This window comes from Entelurus aequoreus, linkage group LG08, assembly GCF_033978785.1.
Source record: "Entelurus aequoreus isolate RoL-2023_Sb linkage group LG08, RoL_Eaeq_v1.1, whole genome shotgun sequence".
NCBI classification, from domain to species: domain Eukaryota; kingdom Metazoa; phylum Chordata; class Actinopteri; order Syngnathiformes; family Syngnathidae; genus Entelurus; species Entelurus aequoreus.
The window spans coordinates 36,190,601-36,211,141 of record NC_084738.1 but is presented as its reverse complement, the minus strand read 5'-3'; the positions used below and the strand labels follow the sequence as shown (position 1 = coordinate 36,211,141).

The 20,541-nt window shown below is 38.3% G+C and overlaps 1 protein-coding gene across 1 annotated transcript in view; it reads right to left on the bottom strand.

The window, feature by feature from the left end:
* The window catches only part of mtr (5-methyltetrahydrofolate-homocysteine methyltransferase), a 70,538-nt gene that overhangs the window by 12,557 nt on the left and 37,440 nt on the right, over window positions 1-20,541 (bottom strand). The window contains exons 15-28 of the mRNA XM_062056396.1: window positions 18,659-18,844; window positions 18,199-18,378; window positions 17,555-17,671; window positions 14,533-14,673; window positions 14,314-14,403; window positions 12,423-12,575; window positions 8,510-8,617; window positions 8,022-8,122; window positions 6,793-6,860; window positions 6,361-6,481; window positions 5,824-5,905; window positions 4,419-4,517; window positions 1,363-1,438; window positions 589-744 (exon numbers count right to left, since the gene is read on the bottom strand). Of these exons, the coding sequence (XP_061912380.1) occupies window positions 589-744; window positions 1,363-1,438; window positions 4,419-4,517; window positions 5,824-5,905; window positions 6,361-6,481; window positions 6,793-6,860; window positions 8,022-8,122; window positions 8,510-8,617; window positions 12,423-12,575; window positions 14,314-14,403; window positions 14,533-14,673; window positions 17,555-17,671; window positions 18,199-18,378; window positions 18,659-18,844 (1,678 nt within the window). The remainder of the gene's footprint in view (window positions 1-588; window positions 745-1,362; window positions 1,439-4,418; window positions 4,518-5,823; window positions 5,906-6,360; window positions 6,482-6,792; window positions 6,861-8,021; window positions 8,123-8,509; window positions 8,618-12,422; window positions 12,576-14,313; window positions 14,404-14,532; window positions 14,674-17,554; window positions 17,672-18,198; window positions 18,379-18,658; window positions 18,845-20,541) is intronic.

Below are 20,541 nucleotides of genomic sequence, written 5' to 3'. Positions count from 1 at the left end.
AACCACACTGTGGTAACGCGCCACTTCACATTCTCAGTAACGCAACGGCCTTGCAAGAATGGGAACGGTTATTAATTAGATTACTCTTTACTGAAAAAAATAACGCCATTAGTATTGCTGTTATACTCTAATGCCGTAATTACCAACACTGGTAATGACAGACCTTTCCAGTGCTAGAATCAAGTACGGACACGGACTAATGCTAGTAAACGTTCAATGTTCCAGGTCCATATGTGACCTAATGCCCTGCTAATTGCCAAGTCATTGTCAGAACATGGTATAGTTGAGGATAGACAGCAGGAAATGACAAAAATATACACAGATGCTAACGTTTGTTGACTGTATTGCTGTGCATTAGCTCAACAGTTACACGCTGAGAAGTTAATAAAATATAATACCATTCATCGTAATTGTTGATGTTTGCCTGTCTCATTTGAACTGTCAAAACTATTTTGAAATAGACAACCAAATGCCCCAAGTTGAGTCATATCAAATTGTGCTAAACAGTGTGTGGCAACTGTGCACTAGAAAAGCAGCATATGTATTGTTATGGCTGACTGAATAACCTGGCAAAATATGGATACATACCCACTGTCTTGTCATTGAAAATCTTTGGGTAACCTCGGTTGGGATATTTTCCCCTAAGCTGCCAGACATCAAAGAAAGGCTTCCAATCGATGAAATCCAATAGTTTGGTCAGGTCGTACTTCTCAAACACATGGCTGCCAAAGAACTGAGGACACACTGAAAGACATCAAAACGTTTTTATGCAATATACCAGTCACACTTTCCACTGTATTACTTTTGAAACTGACAGGAAGTTGGATTGTAAGAAGGCAGTAGTGGTCAGAATGCTTTTCATGGGCATGTATAGCCTGTTAGATTTGGGTGTTTTAAATTATTTACTTGAACTGTTCTCTCTCCAGGTTGGGATTATTACAAAATGTATACATTTTAACAAAAATTTGATTCACATGTAACAAAGTAACTGTCGCGTAAAGCGAGCAAAGCGATCATGCCGAGTGTACAGCTCCATGGGCATAAAAAGAGGCATGATTAGGCAGCAGCAGGTGGGACCACTGATCATAAAACAAAAACAGGTGTGAATAACATTCATGTTCCTAGGAAAAGGAAATATAACCAATGGAAGCTTAGGAGCATTGGCAACATAAATAACATAAAACATAAACTGTTGTGACAGATCATGACAATGCTGTACAAATACAAGAGGGATCATTTTAATTTCAGGATGTGAACATTTGTTTGGTATTTATTTATTTTGTATTTATTTGTTGTCCTAAAAGTTTTCCAAAATGTAGAATGGTCATGAGTACATATAGACAGAAAAACAGGCCAACCTACCTGGTTTATTCAGTGACAGCCAGTCAATATGCAGGGCTTTCTCTCTGGCTTGAGACAGAGACAGATACCGGCGGTCCTGAAAAGGAAAAAGTGAGAGATACAAGTTTTAAAATGAGAGGCAAGTCTGTTTCATTATTGTGTACTTGAGGACAGAAGTTTTCACAACCTTTTCATGAACTAAAAGGTCATTTTAACGTTGGTTTACTGCGATTTATTGCATGAATGCCAATGGTTGATTTTTTAATTGCAAATAATTGCAGATTAAAGATTTAGAATGTTAACTTGTGATTAATCAAGTTTTTTTGTTGACCATAAAATATTATTTCCATTATAAAAATGCAGGAAAAACTAATTATGCTTGTTTTAAACAAATGATTGTTTTATTGTATATAAGCGAGAAAAAGAAAAGGTTTTCCAGATTCCAGAAAGACAAACTTTGACTCAACAAGGAAAAACTGGGCTATCATGATATCCTAATTAACAACACTGTCTTAAGCAGCTAAGCACAAACAATATACTAAATATGGACAATATTTTAAAAAATAGTGAAATACAGAGTTTGCCACAAAATGTTATTTTCCAGATTTGATAAAAGTTGACACAGTGGAAGGAAAACATCTTGAAGTGGGGCATGGCAAAGAATTAACAATTTTAAGTACCATTAAAGTTCTTGTTGTTGAGGAATACATTACAAATTGGTTTCTCTAGCGCAGAACAGGATAAAACAAACGGTAGGTATTAGTTGTGGCAACAATTCTATGCGCAACTGATAGTAAAATCAAAAGTAACAATCAATAGGTTTACCTGCGCTACAATAAAAAGTAAATTATTGCAATAAATCTGTTAAAACCAGCTTTAAAAGGCTCTAAACGCCTTAATTGTATTTGTTGCAGCCATTTCCTGGTGGTCACTGAGAGGTGTTATTGAGTTCCATATTTTCTGAAGCGCTTCCATGATGAAGACTCTGATATCCAAAGTGAACTACGTGATAAACGCTAATTGTAAGAGAACAAGCCATTGCGCCTCGAGCAACAACGTTCCCTCCCTTTCGGACATGAGGTACAAGACACGAAACAAGATGACTGTTGGTCAGGTACAATTGGTATAACCTAATCACCACAATTGTTTTTGTTGTGGTGTGTTTCTGTGCAGTGCAGTCTTAGATAAAACTTGTTTCCACAACATGGCCCTCAGATAAGAAGCTTGCGTACACACAAAAACCTGACGTATGGGTCTGGATCGCAAGTGACGTGGAAATGTGCACTGTCTCACGACAACTTCATAGCTGCCGTATGCACATTTCAGGTTGTGGTTACACTGTCGACATGCAGAGGTGGTTGTTTGGGCTTTGCCATTATTTAATTTGAACAATGTAAAAAAGATTGATGACACAAAATTCACTTTTTCTCCAATGCATTTAATGCTTCATATTCATATTAATATTTGTGAGGAAATATGTTAATCTAACCAATCATTTTGTCACCTATTGCTGTCAAAATGTGTTCCTGTAACGATCCTTGGCCATGTCAGGCGGACAGCAACAGCGGGTAGTTGCCGCACTAGAGACTGAGAAGGATGTCTCGTCTACGGCTGCTACCGCAAGCTTTCCTGTATAGTATTAACCAACTGAGTAACCAAACAAGAGCCAACATCTTTTGTATCCTTTGTGATATGCTGGCTTGTTTAAATGTAAAAGATTTAAAACAAATCTATCTGTCCATTTTGTACGAGAATTGTCATTTTTGGTATGCGTGGGGGATTGGACCCTATCCATTTGACATATTTTTTACATTAAACTCTAATTTGGCTCATATGAGCAGGCTACTGTATAAATACAATTTGTTATTAGTTGCACAAATTGTATTTATATTAATAACTTATTTATAATGCACTTTTCATTTGACATCAAATTTCAAATGGCTACAAATAAAAGAAAAATTGCACTGAAGCACATGGCTACTGTCAATATGACATACTTGCCAACCTTGAGACCTCCAATATGGGGGTGGGGGTGGGGGGGTGGGTTGTTTGGAGGCGGGGGGCGTGGTTGGGGGCGTGGTTATTTACAGCTAGAATTCACCAACTGGAGTATTTCATATATATTTCATATATACATGTATGAAATACTTGACTTTCAGTGAATTCTAGCTATATATATATATTTTAATTTTAATTTTATTTACATATAAAAAAAAAAAAAATACTTGAATTTCAGTGTTCCAGTGGCTATCCATTAGATGGCAGTATTGTCCTGTTTAACTTCTCCGTACATGATGAGTATATCATTTCGGCCGCCATGTCTGTAATTTCCTCGTTCTTCTGCTTCGTCTCCTTGTTGTGTGCGCAGTTGTGCACTCTATAAAAGCCCTAGATGTTATGACGTCTTTGGGCAGGCAAGCTGTTTATTTTGTGGGAAAGCGGACGTGAGAACAGGCTGTCCCCACTCAGTCTCAGGTCCGCATTGAGCTGGAGGGGGCGTGGCCTCCAGCTCCGGCTGAATACCGGGAGTTTGTCGGGAGAAAATCTCTGCCGGGAGGTTGTCGGGAGAGGCGCTGAATATCGGGATTCTCCCGCTAAAAACGGGAGGGTTGGCAAGTATGCAATATGATTTGCGTATTTATAAGGAGGCGTGGCCTCGCCATGTTTTCGGCATGGCTCATAGAAATGTGCTGGGCTTTGTGCGTGTGCACATTTTAATACACCTGAATTTTTACTAGCGTACATAGATTTCTGGATTTGAACGCATGTCTATTTTTAGTAGGAACGCCACGCAACATAAGGCCCCATTGATCCTCAATGTATAATTTTTAACCTGTGTAGGTTAAAGATAATCCAAAATTAATTTAAGCTTGTAAACCAAATTATTTTGTTTAAAAAAAAAAAATTAAAAAAAAAAATTATGTCATATACAGAAAATGAATGATTCAAATAAGCACAGAATAATATAACTTCATGAATTTAAGTAAGACATTTAAAGTAACAAAGTATTACATTATTGTGTTCAGAATTTTCACATAAACTTATGACATTGACAGTAGGGCTTTGGCTTGTCATACCTTCAATGAGTCGTAATGCTCCTGCCTAATCTCTTCATATTCCTCTTTCAGGTCCTCAAAATATTCCTCTCTCACGTTGTCATCCAGAAGCTGAGAGCACTGGGACACAAAAAAAACATGGATTATAATAATTTATATAATTACTTTTATTATGATCATATATTTTTTCTATACATCTTCTCATAGTAGACACACCTATGAAATTACTGTATGTGTAGCTTTGTGAAGCTTTTTTAAACTGTATTGGCTGATAAGGTATTAAAAACATGTCCTACTGGTTAGCAGCCTATCCAGCGAGTCAGCCTCGCCGTGGCGACGTCGTCACATGAGCTGCATGCCGCCATGAACGCCGAACATTTATCTATAACAATATTGAGAAGTTGCAGATGCACATGCACATGTGCATGCTTCAATTTCTTCGTCCGTCCAGTTTGTCAAGTCAGGACTAGATGGTTTAGGATTAGTGTTGGTACACAGACATACATATCGCATGTCAACTGACTTCTCGGGTCCGTCACTCAAATACGTCCGTGGGCAACATAAACAGTGATTTCTTAGTTTCTACACAGAAACAGTGTTGCCAGATAACACGGCAAAAAAAAAAAACTCTATGAAAATAAGATTCCTATAATAGGCAGATAATAAGTGGACTTGGGAACACTGGACGGAAAAGGCAGCTCGAGGAAACGACGCATTAGTCTGCTTGGAAAAAACTGTACAACATCATTACATACAATTACTAAATAATATTTATTGTCTAAAAGTTGTTTTTTCTTTTTAAAAAGGCATGTTATAAGTTAGTGTTTTTGAGCAGGCCAAACACGGATGAAAGTGATTTCAATCCATTTCAATAGGCGGGACTGCTTTGAGATATGAATGTTTTGAGTGGAAGGCATTGTGCTCCTAAATTGAGGTACCACTCTGTAAGTCACATTAATAATGAGACAAAAGAATCTCAAGAATATGTTGACTGGTGGTCCCTGTTCCTCTGGTCATGTGGAGGTGACGGGACAGCAACGTCATTCTCAAAAAGTAGTGATTAGGTTGTCCACATTAAGTCAAAGCAGCATTGTCAGATTTTCCCACTCTGAAAGCTATTCCTAAAAGATACTTTTACATGGCACCCAAAATATTGCCATGCGGATGAAAGAACGAAATGATCCAATACTTTACTGTTCATGTGTGGACAGGGCCTAACTAAACTGTGATCAGTATTCTGGCAGTTGAGTACTGATGGCTATGAAACCAATGTACTACCACTGCCAATATGAATTGTGTGACACTTGTATATGACTTGTTTAATGTCACTAAACAGAAAAAATGGGTTTACTTAGCATCCCTTGAGCACTGCTGAAAAGTGAGTTAAGTATGTTAGTCAGTGTGACGCTACAGTAAATGTTCTTACCACAACCACACTTCTTGATGCATCCAGGACATGGACCACAGGAGAAGTGTAGCGCGGTGCAATCTTCACTGCTGTGTGAGTCCTATTTAATAACAACATAAAAGAACATTAAAAAATCACTCTTAGAATACTGCTAAGACATGAACACAAACACTTGTGTGCAGCATATGACCAAACAAACCTAACACAAGTATGGCCTCTGCCAAATCACCAATCGTCGTACTGACTGACTCTTAACTTCAGTGGGTTAATTCTCACTCGGTAATTATGTGAATGTGAGTGTGAAAGATGTCTGTATTTATGTGTATATATGCCCTGTGATTGAGTTTTTTCAGAGTGTCATCGTTTTTTTTGCACAAAGTTAACTGGAACATGCTCCAAATCCCTATTACCTTAGCAGGATGAGCAAAATCGTGTCAAGCATAAATAGAAAGCTTCTCTCTTACAATACCTCTTTGTTGCACAAATTGACTACCTGCTTACACTGAAATCATTTAGGTGGTCAAAGAAGAAAACCATGCTAAGTGTTTGTATTACTTTGATGTGGTGGCTCCCCCTATTAGCAAAGGAGTTGTCATTCCCAGTCTCTCCATCTCTTTGGCCACATACATCATCTCTTCTAGAGATGGGGTGATCAGACCAGACAACCCAATAATGTCTACAAGAATAAAAATATGTGTTAGATGTTTTTGTGATAAATGTGCACACACAGAAAAACACACTGAAAGATTTTACCATACATTTCGGGCTATAGAGCACACATAATTATAAGCCGCACCCACCTAAATTGTATTTTATTATGTACGTTTACAAATTTAACAAAAGACAGTGCCTGTAACACGGCATAGAGTAGCCGACCGGAGAGGTCATAATGAGCACAGTTTTTGTACTTCTCCTCCTCCCAAAATCTATGTCTAAATATCAGGAGGAATGTACTTTTTCACTAATACTAATATTAAAGTGCAGTACCTGCTTTTTGTTGTATGGCTTCTCTGAGAATCTTATCACAAGCAACCATCACGCCCAAGTCAACCACCCTGAAAGACATGTACAAGACTGATTTGAACTGAAAGATTCTTATACAGCCCGTTTCTAAAACAACCAACACAGTCCTCTTCAGTTCAGACAAATATGATTGTTTTGAATTTCCATTGTCAAATATTTAGAGTATCATAATGATCCATTCCTAATGTCGTACTTTTTGTAATGGTATAATAGGATAGTTTAGGCAATACTTTTAAATTATTTTGTTTCTTCTGTGTACAAGATTTCTGGGAAGTTACTTTTGTTCTCGGTCACTGTTTTCATAAAGAGACGTACGTAAAATACTTGTTGACAATAAAGCAAGCAGTGGCACTGAAATATTTTATTGTAAAACTAAATACAGATATAAAAAATGTATATCCTAGTTGAACATGTTTTATATTATGATGCGTTTTCCCTTGCAGGTCTCAGGATTTAATTTTCATGCCCATCTCTGTCTAATGACATGACAATGATATTTTATCACGGTTATCCTTTTTCTTGATTTTAACTTACAATTAAAATAATTTTTCAGTTTCAACTTTAATGGCACTCCTAACATGAGGTGAAAATGAAAACCAGGACTGTGTGGAATGAGTTGTACCAGTCAATGGTGCTGTGGTAGAGTGACACACGTGGTGAAAAATAGGGTCGCCCCTCCCTATACACAGGGGAGTATAACCTGGGGGCCCCCATTTTGTGTGAAGAAGCACATGTAAAAATGTCAATGAAGGACAGGGCGCTTCATATGAAATGTTACCGCTAACTTATCCCTAGCGCCTTCCTGCTCTGCCACTGATCTGAATATATTTAAATATTTCCCCATGCTCCTGTGACACAAAGCTTTAGTGCTTGTCTTGAAATTAGAATGGATTCAAAATGTATGTTTTAATGATGTTAAACTCTTAATTTTGCACAAATAATATTATCAAACAATCTATTTACCATTAATTCGTTTTCAAAACATGTATCAAATTAAACTAAAGCTTCATTCAAGTATAACAATTGTTTCAGATCAATTAAAGTGTGAAAAAACGTAATGGTGGGGGACTCGGAATAAAATTATGCTTAAGGCCCCAATTTAGCCAGGGCGGCCCTGGTAACAAAACAGCCCTTTAGCTATTCTGCAATGATGTGCATGTTTTTTAATATAAATTCTGAATAAACTGCTTTACCTGAAATTGTTGCAACCCAGCACGACACCAACAATATTCTTGCCAATATCATGGACATCTCCCTTCACTGTGGCCAGAACTATGGTGCCTTGATAAGTATTCTGCAGGCAAAGAACGTTACATCTTAAGTGAGTCAACAAAAACATCCAAGTAAACAAAAACATCCAAGTAAAATGCATTTCTTTTTTTTAACCTGATTGTTTATGCTGTTTCATCATTATTATTGGTTTCACTTAGCTCTGAATTGTCATGAATATTAAAGTGTATTCTTATTTATTTTGATGATACTGTTTTATTAAAACCTTTAAAAAGGGAGATAAAAAAAAGTTTTTAATTACTCGCTGTTGTCAAGCTTCAAGCATGTCTAGCCTAATTTGTGACATGCATATTTTTGGTGTTGATCTGGTGTCATTAGTTTGTCACAAAAAAAAATAAACAAAAAAACAAATTTTTATTGTGCAACATACCTGTATTTAACATGTACTTACTATGTCCTCAGTTGACCCAGACAAAGCCATCTTCTCCTGTTTCTCTTTCTCTATAAATGGAAGTAAATGGCCCACGGCCTTCTTCATGACACGAGCTGATTTAATAACCTGCAAAAACAAGGAGGTTATACAAGCCATTTAAATATACAAACAGTGCGATTGAAGACAGAAGAAAGGAGCCTTTCCAGAGAACAGTAAATCTAAATGTGTACGCGAAAGGCCTGATCTACTAAGATACAAATAACACACGCTAAATATTAAGACTTTGTCTACAATTGATAGATGCAAAAGTGGTGCAGAACGCCCTATTTTAATGAGAATTTTGCATGCATTAGCGGCCTTATGTGCCCATGGAAATACTAATTTTCCTCCACATTTATGTTATTATGCTCTCCAACCTCTGTGCAATGTTGTTGAACAAGCAGCATACTTATATGATGTGTAACAATTTTTTCTGCAATATAGAATTGCAATCTATAAACATAAACTATTTTTAGCATGCTGACGGCATGCTCTGCAGTCTATCACAACAGTGCAGCGCATTCATGCTTCTGGAATGATCCAAACCCCAAAAAATGCATATTGCAGGACGCTTTTTCATGTGGGAAATATAGAAAATAATGCTCTTCCTAAATAAAAACAAGAAACGCCATTAAAGTAAACAGCAACAAAACTAATTTTAATTATTTGTAATCAGCCCCTTTCGTCATCCAGAAGCTATAAAGTTATAAAATGACATTGCTGAATAGACGATATGTCTAATATTTATTATTTCTGACAGTCCAAATATGTTGACACACGCAGGATGAAGGATTCTCTGTCAATTTGTCTTTGCAGCAAGATCCCCTCCTGATTCACAGCCATGTGTATAACTGTGCCAACTTGCACGAACATTCAAAAAGGGTTAAAATTGTATACCAATATTTTGGTACCAGTACCAAAATGTATATCGATACTTTGCTACTTTTCAAAATAAAAGAAACCACCAAAAAGGTTATTATTGGCTTTATTTTAACAGAAAATATTATGGTTTATGAAACATACGTTTCTAGTTGCACTCAAAGAACAATTTTAGAAGATTAAAATAAAAATCATTAGACATTAAAAACACTGGGCTTTTCTTATTGCACTTAAAGAACAATTTACAATTTTACATATTACATATAGCATGCCATAATCTAGGATTAGGTTATAATAGAATAGAAAGCTTTGTTGAGATTTTAATAAATGCTTCATAATTTATGGTTGCTACTCTTGGTCTGTGCTTTAATTTAAATACGATAGTTAGTAGGGCTGGGAATCTTTGGGTGTCCCACGATTCGATTCAGAATTGATTCTTGGGGTCACGATTCCATGCAAAATCGATTTTTTTTCAATTCAACACGATTCTTGATTCAAAAACGATTTTTTTATTTTTTTATTTTTTAAAATGAAAACAATACACAACAATACCATAATAATGCAATACAATTTCAAAACCAAACCCAATTTTGGAGTTCTGAACTTGTGATTTCTTGCAGTGTTAAGTGGTAAGTAATATTTCACATTTGTCCCAATTGACTTTATACCCTGATAAACAGCCATATTCAGTGATGACATTGTTGATATAGTGTAGAGAGGAGTTAACATGTGACAGGTAGAGAATTATGTCGTCACAATACATCGATAGCTTATTATACTGAGAGCCAATTTTTATAACATGAATATTATTTTCACTTCTTATTTTTCAGCTAAGGGTTCAATAACCAAATTAAATAATAATCCAGATGCAGGACATCCCTGTTTTACTCCTCTTTTTAACGAAAAAGGTTCTGAAATATGATTATTGGTTTTGACTGATGCCATGGGCCTTGTATAAAGCATCTTAATCCATTGTATAAAATTATCTCCAAATCCAAATTTACGTAATGTGCAAAACATAAATGACCAGTTTATGCGGTTGAATGCCTTCTCCGCATCAACAGTACATACTGCTGTGGGATAAGGGAGACTTATAGCATAGTAAATAACATTAAACAATTTCCTTGTATTGTCTGAAGATTGTCGACCTTCCATGAAGCCAGTTTGGTCAGTATGAATTAATTTTCCTATTACATTTGATAATCGTGTGGCTAACATTTTTGCCAAGATTCAAAAGGATTCTCTATTCATTCAATACATAGATTTCAGCAGGATCTACCCCAGTCTGCTGACATGCAAGCAGAGTAGTAGATTTTTGTAAAAAGCTTTTATAATTGTAAAGGACAATGTTTTATCAACTGATTGCAATAATGTACATTTGTTTTAACTATTAAATGAACCAAAATATGACTTATTTTATCTTTGTGAAAATATTGGACACAGTGTGTTGTCCAGCTTATGAGATGTGATGCAAGTGTAAGCCACTGTGACACTATTGTTCTTTTTAAAAATGTTTTTATAAATGTCTAATGATGTCAATGAGGGATTTTTAATCACTGCTATGTTGAAATTGTAACTAATATTGATACTGTTGTTGATAATATTCATTTTTGTTTCACTACTTTTGGTTTGTTCTGTGTCGTGTTTGTGTCTCCTCTCAATTGCTCTGAGTCATACCAAAGACTATAAAAATGGGACCCATAACCTCCCTGCTTGGCACTCAGCAACACGGGTTGGAGTTGGGGGTTAAATCACCAAAAATGATTCCCGGGCGCGGCGCCGCTGCTGCCCACTGCTCCCCAAGGGGATGGGTCAAATGCAGAGGACAAATTTCACCACATCCAGTGTGTGTGTGACAATCATTGGTACTTTAATCTTTAATCTTATTGCAGTTCTGAGTGTTGCTGGGTCGGGTTTGGTTTTGGAATTGGATTGCATTGTTATGGTATTTCTGTGTATTGTTTTGTTGGATTGGTTAATTAAAAAAAAATAAAAATAAAAATAAAAAAATAAAAAATAATTCGATTTTTTAAAAATGAGAATCGATTCTGAATCGCACAACGTGAGAATCGCGATTCGAATTCGAATCGATTTTTTCCCACACCCCTAATAGTTAGTATATATACCATGGCTAAAAGTACACAGATAAGCTGGTAAAGCACGCTTTATTTTAAGATGAAACACAAATGAAATTGTGGAAATTTGTTACAAAATTCAATAATTTCTCTTGCATTAGTTTACGCTACGTGGGCGGTTTTGAGTTCGTTAATATTTGTCAACAAAGCCAACCAGCTTTGTGGGCTAATACGTATCTATATGGGCACAGCAGGGGCGCTAGTTAACTACATTCTTACCTGTCGCTCTTTAAACTCCTTGTGCAGGTTTGAATGCTTGTCATTTAAATGTTTACCTTAGTTTGAAGTATTGCCACCTTAGGCGAGGGATGTTTTAAAGCTGCGCATGCAGAACAGCGCTTCCGTGTTTAAAGTGTCACCTTTATCGTTTGTTTTGAAGTCCAAATACCTCCATATTGCGCTTCACGCACTCTCTTTATTAACCAGTAGAATTGCCCTGTTTGCTATCTTCCTTTCCATTGTCTTTCTGCTTGTATGCGCTATTGTGTGTGCTCGCGTTTACACACTCAACATGCATATCGGCTCAGTACGTCACCACCACATGGCAACATTTGGAGGAAAAAAAAAGTACGTATTTTTCAAAAGCACTATAGGACCATTTTCAATTTATTAACTGCACCATTTAGGGTTAAATAACTTGTTACCAGCTAAACAGAATCACCCGTGCAGTAATTATCCAATGTTTTGCTTTGTTAAAGCAAGTGGGAGTGTTTCATAAAATAGTTGCTGAAATGTGAAGGTTGCACTCACTTCTGTGAGATATTGTACCACAAAAAACAAAACAGAAGATAAACTCATCAATAAGAGACATCTTGCAAGCTATATGGAAGCACATGAAAGCATTCAGACCAGGAGAGAATCAATGTGAGTTATCCTACCTGTGGCAGGAACATCTTGCCAGCACCAAAGAGATCTCCAACGACTTTCATGCCATTCATCAAAGGTCCCTCAATGATTTGAAGGGGACTAGTGTAGCGATCAACATGTGACCGACATTCTTCCACATCCTGTACCGCATATGTTTCTATTCCCTGGAATCACCAAGTAATAGAATACAAGAAAAACAATTAAAATATGTAATAAATGTATTTTCTGTAAATTCCAGACTATAAGGATCTTTCTTTGCTGACAGCCATGATGCAAATAGTTTTCATTCAATACAAGCAAAGACACTGAAAAGGTGTGTTATTGTTTGTGCTACGACGCCATATTTTGGACAAGTTTGCTCACTGCAGGTGCTGTAGTGTCAATGTCTACAGTATATCCTTCTGTTTAGAGCAGGGGTGTCAAACTCAAATACAGAGTGGGCCAAAATTTAAAACTGAACAAAGCCAAGGTTGAACAAATTCACCTTTTAATAGGGACCCAAACAAGTTTTGCATTGAATATTGAACAATCCCCCCCCCAACCAGGGTTGGGGGGGGGTGTATATTGCAGCCCGGAAGAGTTAGGGCTGCAAGGTGTTCTGGGTATTTGTTCTGTTGTGTTTATGTTGTGTTACGGTGCGGATGTTCTCCCGAAATGTGTTTGTCATTCTTGTTTGGTGTGGGTTCACAGTGTGGCGTATATTTCTAACAGTGTTAAAGTTGTTTATACGGTCACCCTCAGTGCAACCTGTATCACTGTTGATCAAGTATGCATTGCATTCACTTGTGTGTGCGTGCAGAAGCCGCACATATTATGTGACTGGGCCAGCACTCGGACTGGATGAAAAGCGGACGTGACGATTTTCGGAAGGGGCACTGAAATGTGGGAGTCTCCCGGGAGGGTTGGCAAGTATGAGAATTAGCGGTGAATGCGGTGTTACCGCGGCACCGCCGCTGTATATAATCGGCGGGCCAGCTCTAGTGTTAATTTGATATCGCCTCAAGGGCCAAGTGAAATTACACGGCGGGACAGTTTTGGCCCGCGGGCCAGAGTTTGACACCCATGGTTTAGAGCTTTGAAATGGAAGTACAAGTGCCATTCTGTCCATAGCGTTTTTACTCATATAGATTCTTCATTCAGCCCTCAAAGCAACGTTTGGAATTTTTACAATATACAATCCTTATTTACTAAACCGTCCAATGTGTGATGTCTGAAGGAATGTTTTCATGCATATTTGTACATGCTATCGTGATGTAGTGAAGCTAGCGTCGTTAGCATTAGCTAATACGCTAACACATTTATGAGTGTCTGTGTTAGTATTATTAACTTACAATAGCATTGTTTTTGTTTTGTTTCACTTTCGTAAATTTACCAAAACGTTACCGTGGAGTTATTGAGTTTGTTTAGCAGATTGGAGAGCTATCTTCCGAAATAAATGGGTCTATGACGATGACGTCTGTTTTGTTTGATCAGCCGTTTTACTGCCGTGTTACAGACACCTTTTGAAAACAATTAAGGTAAGTAAACATTTACTAAATTTTTCTGTGTAAATAACTCATTTCACAATGTATGCATCTGCGGCTTATATTCCGATGTATTTATTTCTTCTAAAATTTAGTGGGTGCGGCTTATATACCGGTGTGTTCTCTTGTCTATTGTATTGAAAATACGGTAATAAAGAGTGATGCCATATTTAAGCTCCTTCTTCGGGTTTGTCTTTCATTTGGAAAAAATCCAAAATGTAAAGAAAACGTAAACCAGGCGTTAATCCCTGGTGCTTGTCAAAATGAGGTTGTGTCAGGTACTGAGCACATTATGGTGAATCTAATTCAGAATTCTTATGCGACTTTAGGGAAAAATCCAAGGTAATAGGATCCCCAAACAATGAAAAGAACGTTGTACCTTGATGAGGGCATACTCCAGCCTCTCTTCCACACTTTTTTCTCTCCATATGTCTGTTTGAATCACCTTTTTTTCTCCTTTCACATAGTTCTGTCAACATGAGAGTGCAACAATTACACATTACATAATATCAAGCAAATTCAAGTGAAAGCAGGATCAGGTACTTTGTGTGTGTGTGTGTGTGTGTGTGTGCGTGCGTGAGAGAGAGAGAAAATTTACTTGTGCATAGACCAGAAGCTTCTCAGTAGCCTCGGCATCTTTGTTCCAGATGAGGTTTTCACACAAAATCAGCAGCTCCTTATCAATGTCATCGTACACAGGCAGATTCCCAGCATTCACGATACCCATATCCATACCATCCTGACAAAGAGACAAAAGTTGAGAGACTTTTCACTGTGATTGGGCAATTGTGATTAGTGCTTTCTGATAACTGCTGCTAATGTGCCTTTGAGCAAGACACAAGATATAGCAAGGTACATTTTATTTTGCTTCAGGGATTACCAAAAGTACTGTGCAACCGTGCTCATAAATTTACATAACTTGGCAGAATTTGTGAATTCTTGGGATGAAGCAATTTACTATTTGTATATGGCTAAATCAGGGGTCGGCAACCTAAAATGTTGAAAGAGCCATCCTGGAACAAAAAACAAAAAAACAAATCTGTCTGGAGCGCAAAATATTAAAAGCCTCATATAAGCCTTATAATGAAGGCAACACGTGGAGATGTCTATATTGTGGCGGTCAACAAGACCCCTGTCTCACACCCAGTAGTCCTGAGGTGGGAGCGTGACTTAATTGTTTCAGGCGCAATATAAAGGCACCTTTAAGCACTTCCTAAAGAGCATTCTCATGCTGGCTGTCTTTGAATAAAGACTAGAAATAAATAACAACTGTGTGTTCCTTGCATTTGCTACATTGGTGACCCCGACGAGCACGTTCCTGCACGCGGACTACAGTGTTCTATTTTCGCCATAGCAAACCAACTCACGTAGCCCACGGTGAGTTTTGTGGCAGACTCGCTACCGGAGTTTTCGCAAAACGAACTGGCCTTGTGGTTCGATCAGGCCAAAGGCCTCTTCAAAGAGGGAGGTATAGCTGACGACAACACCAAATACTTCCTGGTCGTCGCCTCTCTTGGCCAGCAAGCAAGAAGGTGGGCCATGAAGTTGTTGTGCGCACCCCTGACGACAGACAAAGTATATCGCCCTCAAACCGCTCCTGTTGAGGCGGTACGGCGTTCCTCCCCTGCCGGCTGGTCCTCTTTCGACGTGCGCTTACCAATGATGTGCGAATCGATACTAAAATATTGGTACCGCCGATACCAAATCTTTATGCTATAATGTTGATCCTTAAATCAAAAAAGCGATACTTTTGATACTTCAGTTATTTGAGATAATGTACAAAACCCGTGAAGTTTGTTAATTGGGAACAGGTGGGTGCCATGATTGGGTATAAAAGCAGCTTCCATGAAATGCTCAGTCATTCACAAACAAGGATGGGGCGAGGGTCACCACTTTGTCAACAAATGTGTGAGCAAATTGTCGAACAGTTTAAGAACAACATTTCTCAACGAGCTATTGCAAGGAATTTAGGAATTTCACCATATACGGTCCGTAATATCATCAAAAGGGTCAGAGAATCTTGAGAAATCACTGCACGTAAGCGATTATATTACGGACCTTTGATCCCTCAGGCGGTACTGCATCAAAAGTCCTGGGTATGACTCAAAACTGCATCCGGTGATGAGGCTTCAGTTCGGGAGTTCTGGAGTTTTGGGGAAGGTGGAGTTACCCCTCAGTCATCATTGCTCCCAGGTCCACTCTGACCCGGGGTGGTAGTACCTGTCAGGGTCCCAGCTATGGGTTAAATAGCATTTCAAAGACCTCAACGGTGGAAGTGGCGGAGGATGACACTGCATGTCACAACGGCACTGAAGGCGGATGAAGGCTGCAACAGAGGGTGGTCTCCAGTCGTCATGGATCCATGCCACTGGATCAAAGCCCCTCTCTGCCAAGGACCGTGTGGTGGCTGCAGGCGCATCAGTCTCCCCACGCTAAAAGACGTCACGCGCAGGCGTCCTCCCGAATGGGAACCCATCCATTCTGAGGACAGTCATACTCGACTACGAGTGACTGCCGATGATGATGATGATGATGACTGCATCAAAAAGCGACATCAGTGTGTAAAGGATATCACCACATGGGCTCAGGAACACTTCAGAAAACCACTGTCAGTAACTACAGTTTGTCGCTGCATCCGTAAGTGCAAGTTAAAACTCTACTATGCAAAGCGAAAGTCATTTATCAACAACACCCAGAAACGCTGCCGGCTTCGCTGGCCCCGAGCTCATCTAAAATGGACTGATGCAAAGTGGAAAAGTGTTCTGTGGTCTGACAAGTCCACATTTCAAATTGTTTTTGGAAACTGTGGACGTCGTGTCCTCCGGAACAAAGAGGAAAAGAACCATCTGGATTGTTATAGGCGCAAAGTTCAAAAGCCAGCATCTGTGATGGTATAGGTGTGTATTAGTGCCCAAGGCATGGGTAACTTACACATCTGTGAAGGCACCATTAATGCTGAAAGGTACATACAGGTTTTGGAGCAACATATGTTGCCATCCAAGCAACGTTATCATGGACGCCCCTGCTTATTTCAGCAAGATAATGCCAAGCCACGTGTTACAACAGCATGGCTTCATAGTAAAAGAGTGTGGGTACTAGACTGGCACGCCTTTAGTCCAGACCTGTCTCCCATTGAAAATGTGTGGTGCAATATGAACCCTAAAATACCACAACTGTTGAAAAACTTAAGCTGTACATCAAGCAAGAATGGGAAAGAATTCCACCTGAATAGCTTCAAAAATTGGTCTCCTCAGTTCCCAAACGTTTACTGAGTGTTGTTAAAAGGAAAGGCCATGTAACACAGTGGTAAAAATCCCCCTGTGACATTAAATATCTTGTCTTTGCAGTCTATTAAATTGAATATAGGTTGAAAAGGATTTGCAAACCATTGTATTCTGTTTTTATTTACCATTTACACAACGTGCCAACTTCACTGGTTTTGGGTTTTGTACTTTCCAAAAAGGTACTTTAGTTAGTAACGGAATTATTCCTTTCGTGAGTTACTTTGCAACGAACAAGGAAATTCTACTCTACCTAATCTAAAATTTAATTCTCATTATTTTTGGGTCTGCCCCACTCCGGGTTTTGGTTCATAGATAGCGACAAGTGCCAGTGTTTACCTTGATAGCATGGTAGAGAAATGCTCCATGCATAGCTTCTCTGATGACTTCCATTCCTCTGAAGGAGAAAGACAGGTTGGACAGACCTCCACTCACCCTGGCCCTTGGTAATGTCTCCTGCACATATGCACAGTATACAATTAGCTCCAGAAGTATTTGGAGAGTGACACAATTTCAAAGATTTTGGCTTTATATACTACCACAATGGATTTGAAATAAAACATTAATTGAAAGACATACAGTATTTTTAACTTAAAAGTATTTCACAACAATATCACGATCCCATGTACCGGTCCTCACATTTCCGGAGCCCTGTATTGTTTGGCGCATGCACTGTATATACATAATTGCAAATATAATCTGTAGGATTGCAGTCAATGACTGATCTTGAGGAAATGGACATGAATTTACTCCATGAAGATGCTTTGCCTTTCCTGCAACCACTTTTATTACTGCTTTTTGTGGATTTTGCAGTCTTCACTTTTGTCTTCAGTAAGTTAAAAAACATGCTGGTTGAGATCAGGTGACAGTACTCCTTCTGTGTCCATCCATTTAATTAGATTTTAGTCATTTGTATGCATGCAGTCATAATGTTCCTCCTCATTTCCTTAATAATTGGAATTTATTTGCACTGAGGAACATACCTTGATGACTTTTGTGGCATTAATGAAGTTGACCGCATAGTCATTGTGTTCTTCCATACCGGTGCCAACAGTCAGGATATTGGGGTCAAAAATGATGTCACTGGGGTCAAATCCAACTTGGCTAACAAGCAGGTTGTATGCTCGGGTGCAGATTTCCACCTTGCGGTCAGTATCTGTGGCCTGGAGAGCAAGACACAGACACTTAGTCAACTTGTTTGTTACTTGTGTGTGCCTGGGTTTGATTCAGCGGACTTCTTGGGCCACATATTTTACTAAAGACTAGTTAATTGGCACACGTCGAGAAAAAAAAGAATCATGTCCCCATATATAAAATTATATGGTTTTGTTGAGTACAACATTTCTGGATAGGAGCAAAATAAATTAACTGAAGGCAATGTACTGATTCCAAAGGGTTTATGTACTGTATGTCAGAAAGTATATGCAAGGTTTTTTTTCTCACCTGGCCTTCCTCATCAAAGGCCATGACAACCACAGCAGCTCCGTAGCGCTTCACAGTTGCAGCTCTATGAAGAAACTCCTCCTCACCTTCTTTCAAACTGATACTGTTGACTATACATTTGCCCTGGCAGCATTTCAGTCCAGCTTCAATGACTGAGAAGTTAGACGAGTCAATACACAATGGAACCTAAGGATAAAAAAAAAAAAAAGATGGTTGAAAAAAAGACAATATCCCTCTTATCTACTGAGCAGGTTTTTGTTTTTACTGCAAACAAAAACATTATCACAGCATCGTTAATATTTATGGTACATTAAACAAAGAGAGCACAGTCTACCAAGTCAAATTCGTTGTGTGTTAAACATACTTGGCCAATAAAGCTGATTCTGATTATTTATTATTTTTATTAACCCTTCGCTTTGTCCAAAGGGAAGTGAAGTGAATTATATTTATATAGCGCTTTTCCTCGAGTGACTCGAAGCGCTTTTACATAGTGAAACCCAATATCTAAGTTACATTTAAACCAGTGTGGGTGGCACTGGGAGCAGGTGGGTAAAGTGTCTTGGCAGTGACTATGATGGCGGAAGCTGGGATCGAACCTGGAACCCTCAAGTTGCTGGCACGGCCACTCTACCAACCGAACTATACCGCCCCAAAAGTCCCATTTGTAGATGCAAAAATATCTAACCTCCTCAACTGACTTGCCTTCATTTGCCAACTCTCATCTGTTATGTTAAATAAATGTAACACATGTACAGACTACGTCTGACATTTGCTGAGTTGGCTTACTTTACAAAGTCTGATAGTGCACCACTATTAAGACGGTATAACACTAAACACGGCAATACAAGCATTTTCTAGAGAAAATGCTTGTATTTATTAAAAACTAAACATTTCAGTTTTATTTATTTACATTTGTGGTTATTAGTTTAAATATCAATCATAATTCCATGTTTTGTTGAGACTAATAAGACAGTAATCAGCAGAATTGTAACAGTCATTATCTAATTTTTCAGTACGAAACCGAAATCGATCTGTAAAAAACACATCTGACATTGTCGGACATGCTGTTTTAAAAACTGTCTTTTTAGCCTTGGTTTGTCAGAGCATGCTGTTGCGTAGCGCATGAAGTTCTCTGTTTGGACTTTGTTGTTGTCCACAAGGGTGTGCCAGAGGGCTCTGTTTTTGGGCACCTCTTATTCATTATGTACATTAATGATTTGGGTCAAATGTGTCTGATGCTAGTAAGCATTTCTAAGCAGATGACGCTATTATTTACTGCTATGGATCATCTCTTACTCAGGCCTTAATCATTACATAATAAATAATTAAGATATAAAGCTGAGATAGGCTCCAGCGCCCCCCGCAACCCCGAAGGGAATAAGCGATAGAAAATGGATGGATGGAAGGGATGGATAAATAAATGTAACGATCAGAATGAAACTTAATGTGACGGAGTAAAAGTAAAGTTTTTTGTATGTTGCTTTAAAATTAGTCTGAAAAGTACAATTAAGTAAATGCAATGGGGTAAATATAGCGTGTTACTACTCACCTCCGCCTATACTCTGTTTTGTCACTATGCAATATTTACTTCTAAGGTTAAAGCTTGTTCCTAATACTGACAAAACTAAGCTTATGTTGAATACCTTGTTTTCAAATTTTAAGAATCCCCAAACTATTTCAGCAGTGTTCACTCGAAGAAGGAATGTCGTAGAGGTGGTACATAAATATAAATAAATACCATGGCGTCTTAGTTGATGGCTCCCTCATTAGCATTAGTGAAGGCCTTAATAATGTACACTTGTTTGAATTAATCTGTGCTTTCTCATGTAACTGCATGGTTGTAACTTTGTGCGAAACTTTACTGCCTCTTGATCAGGACTCCC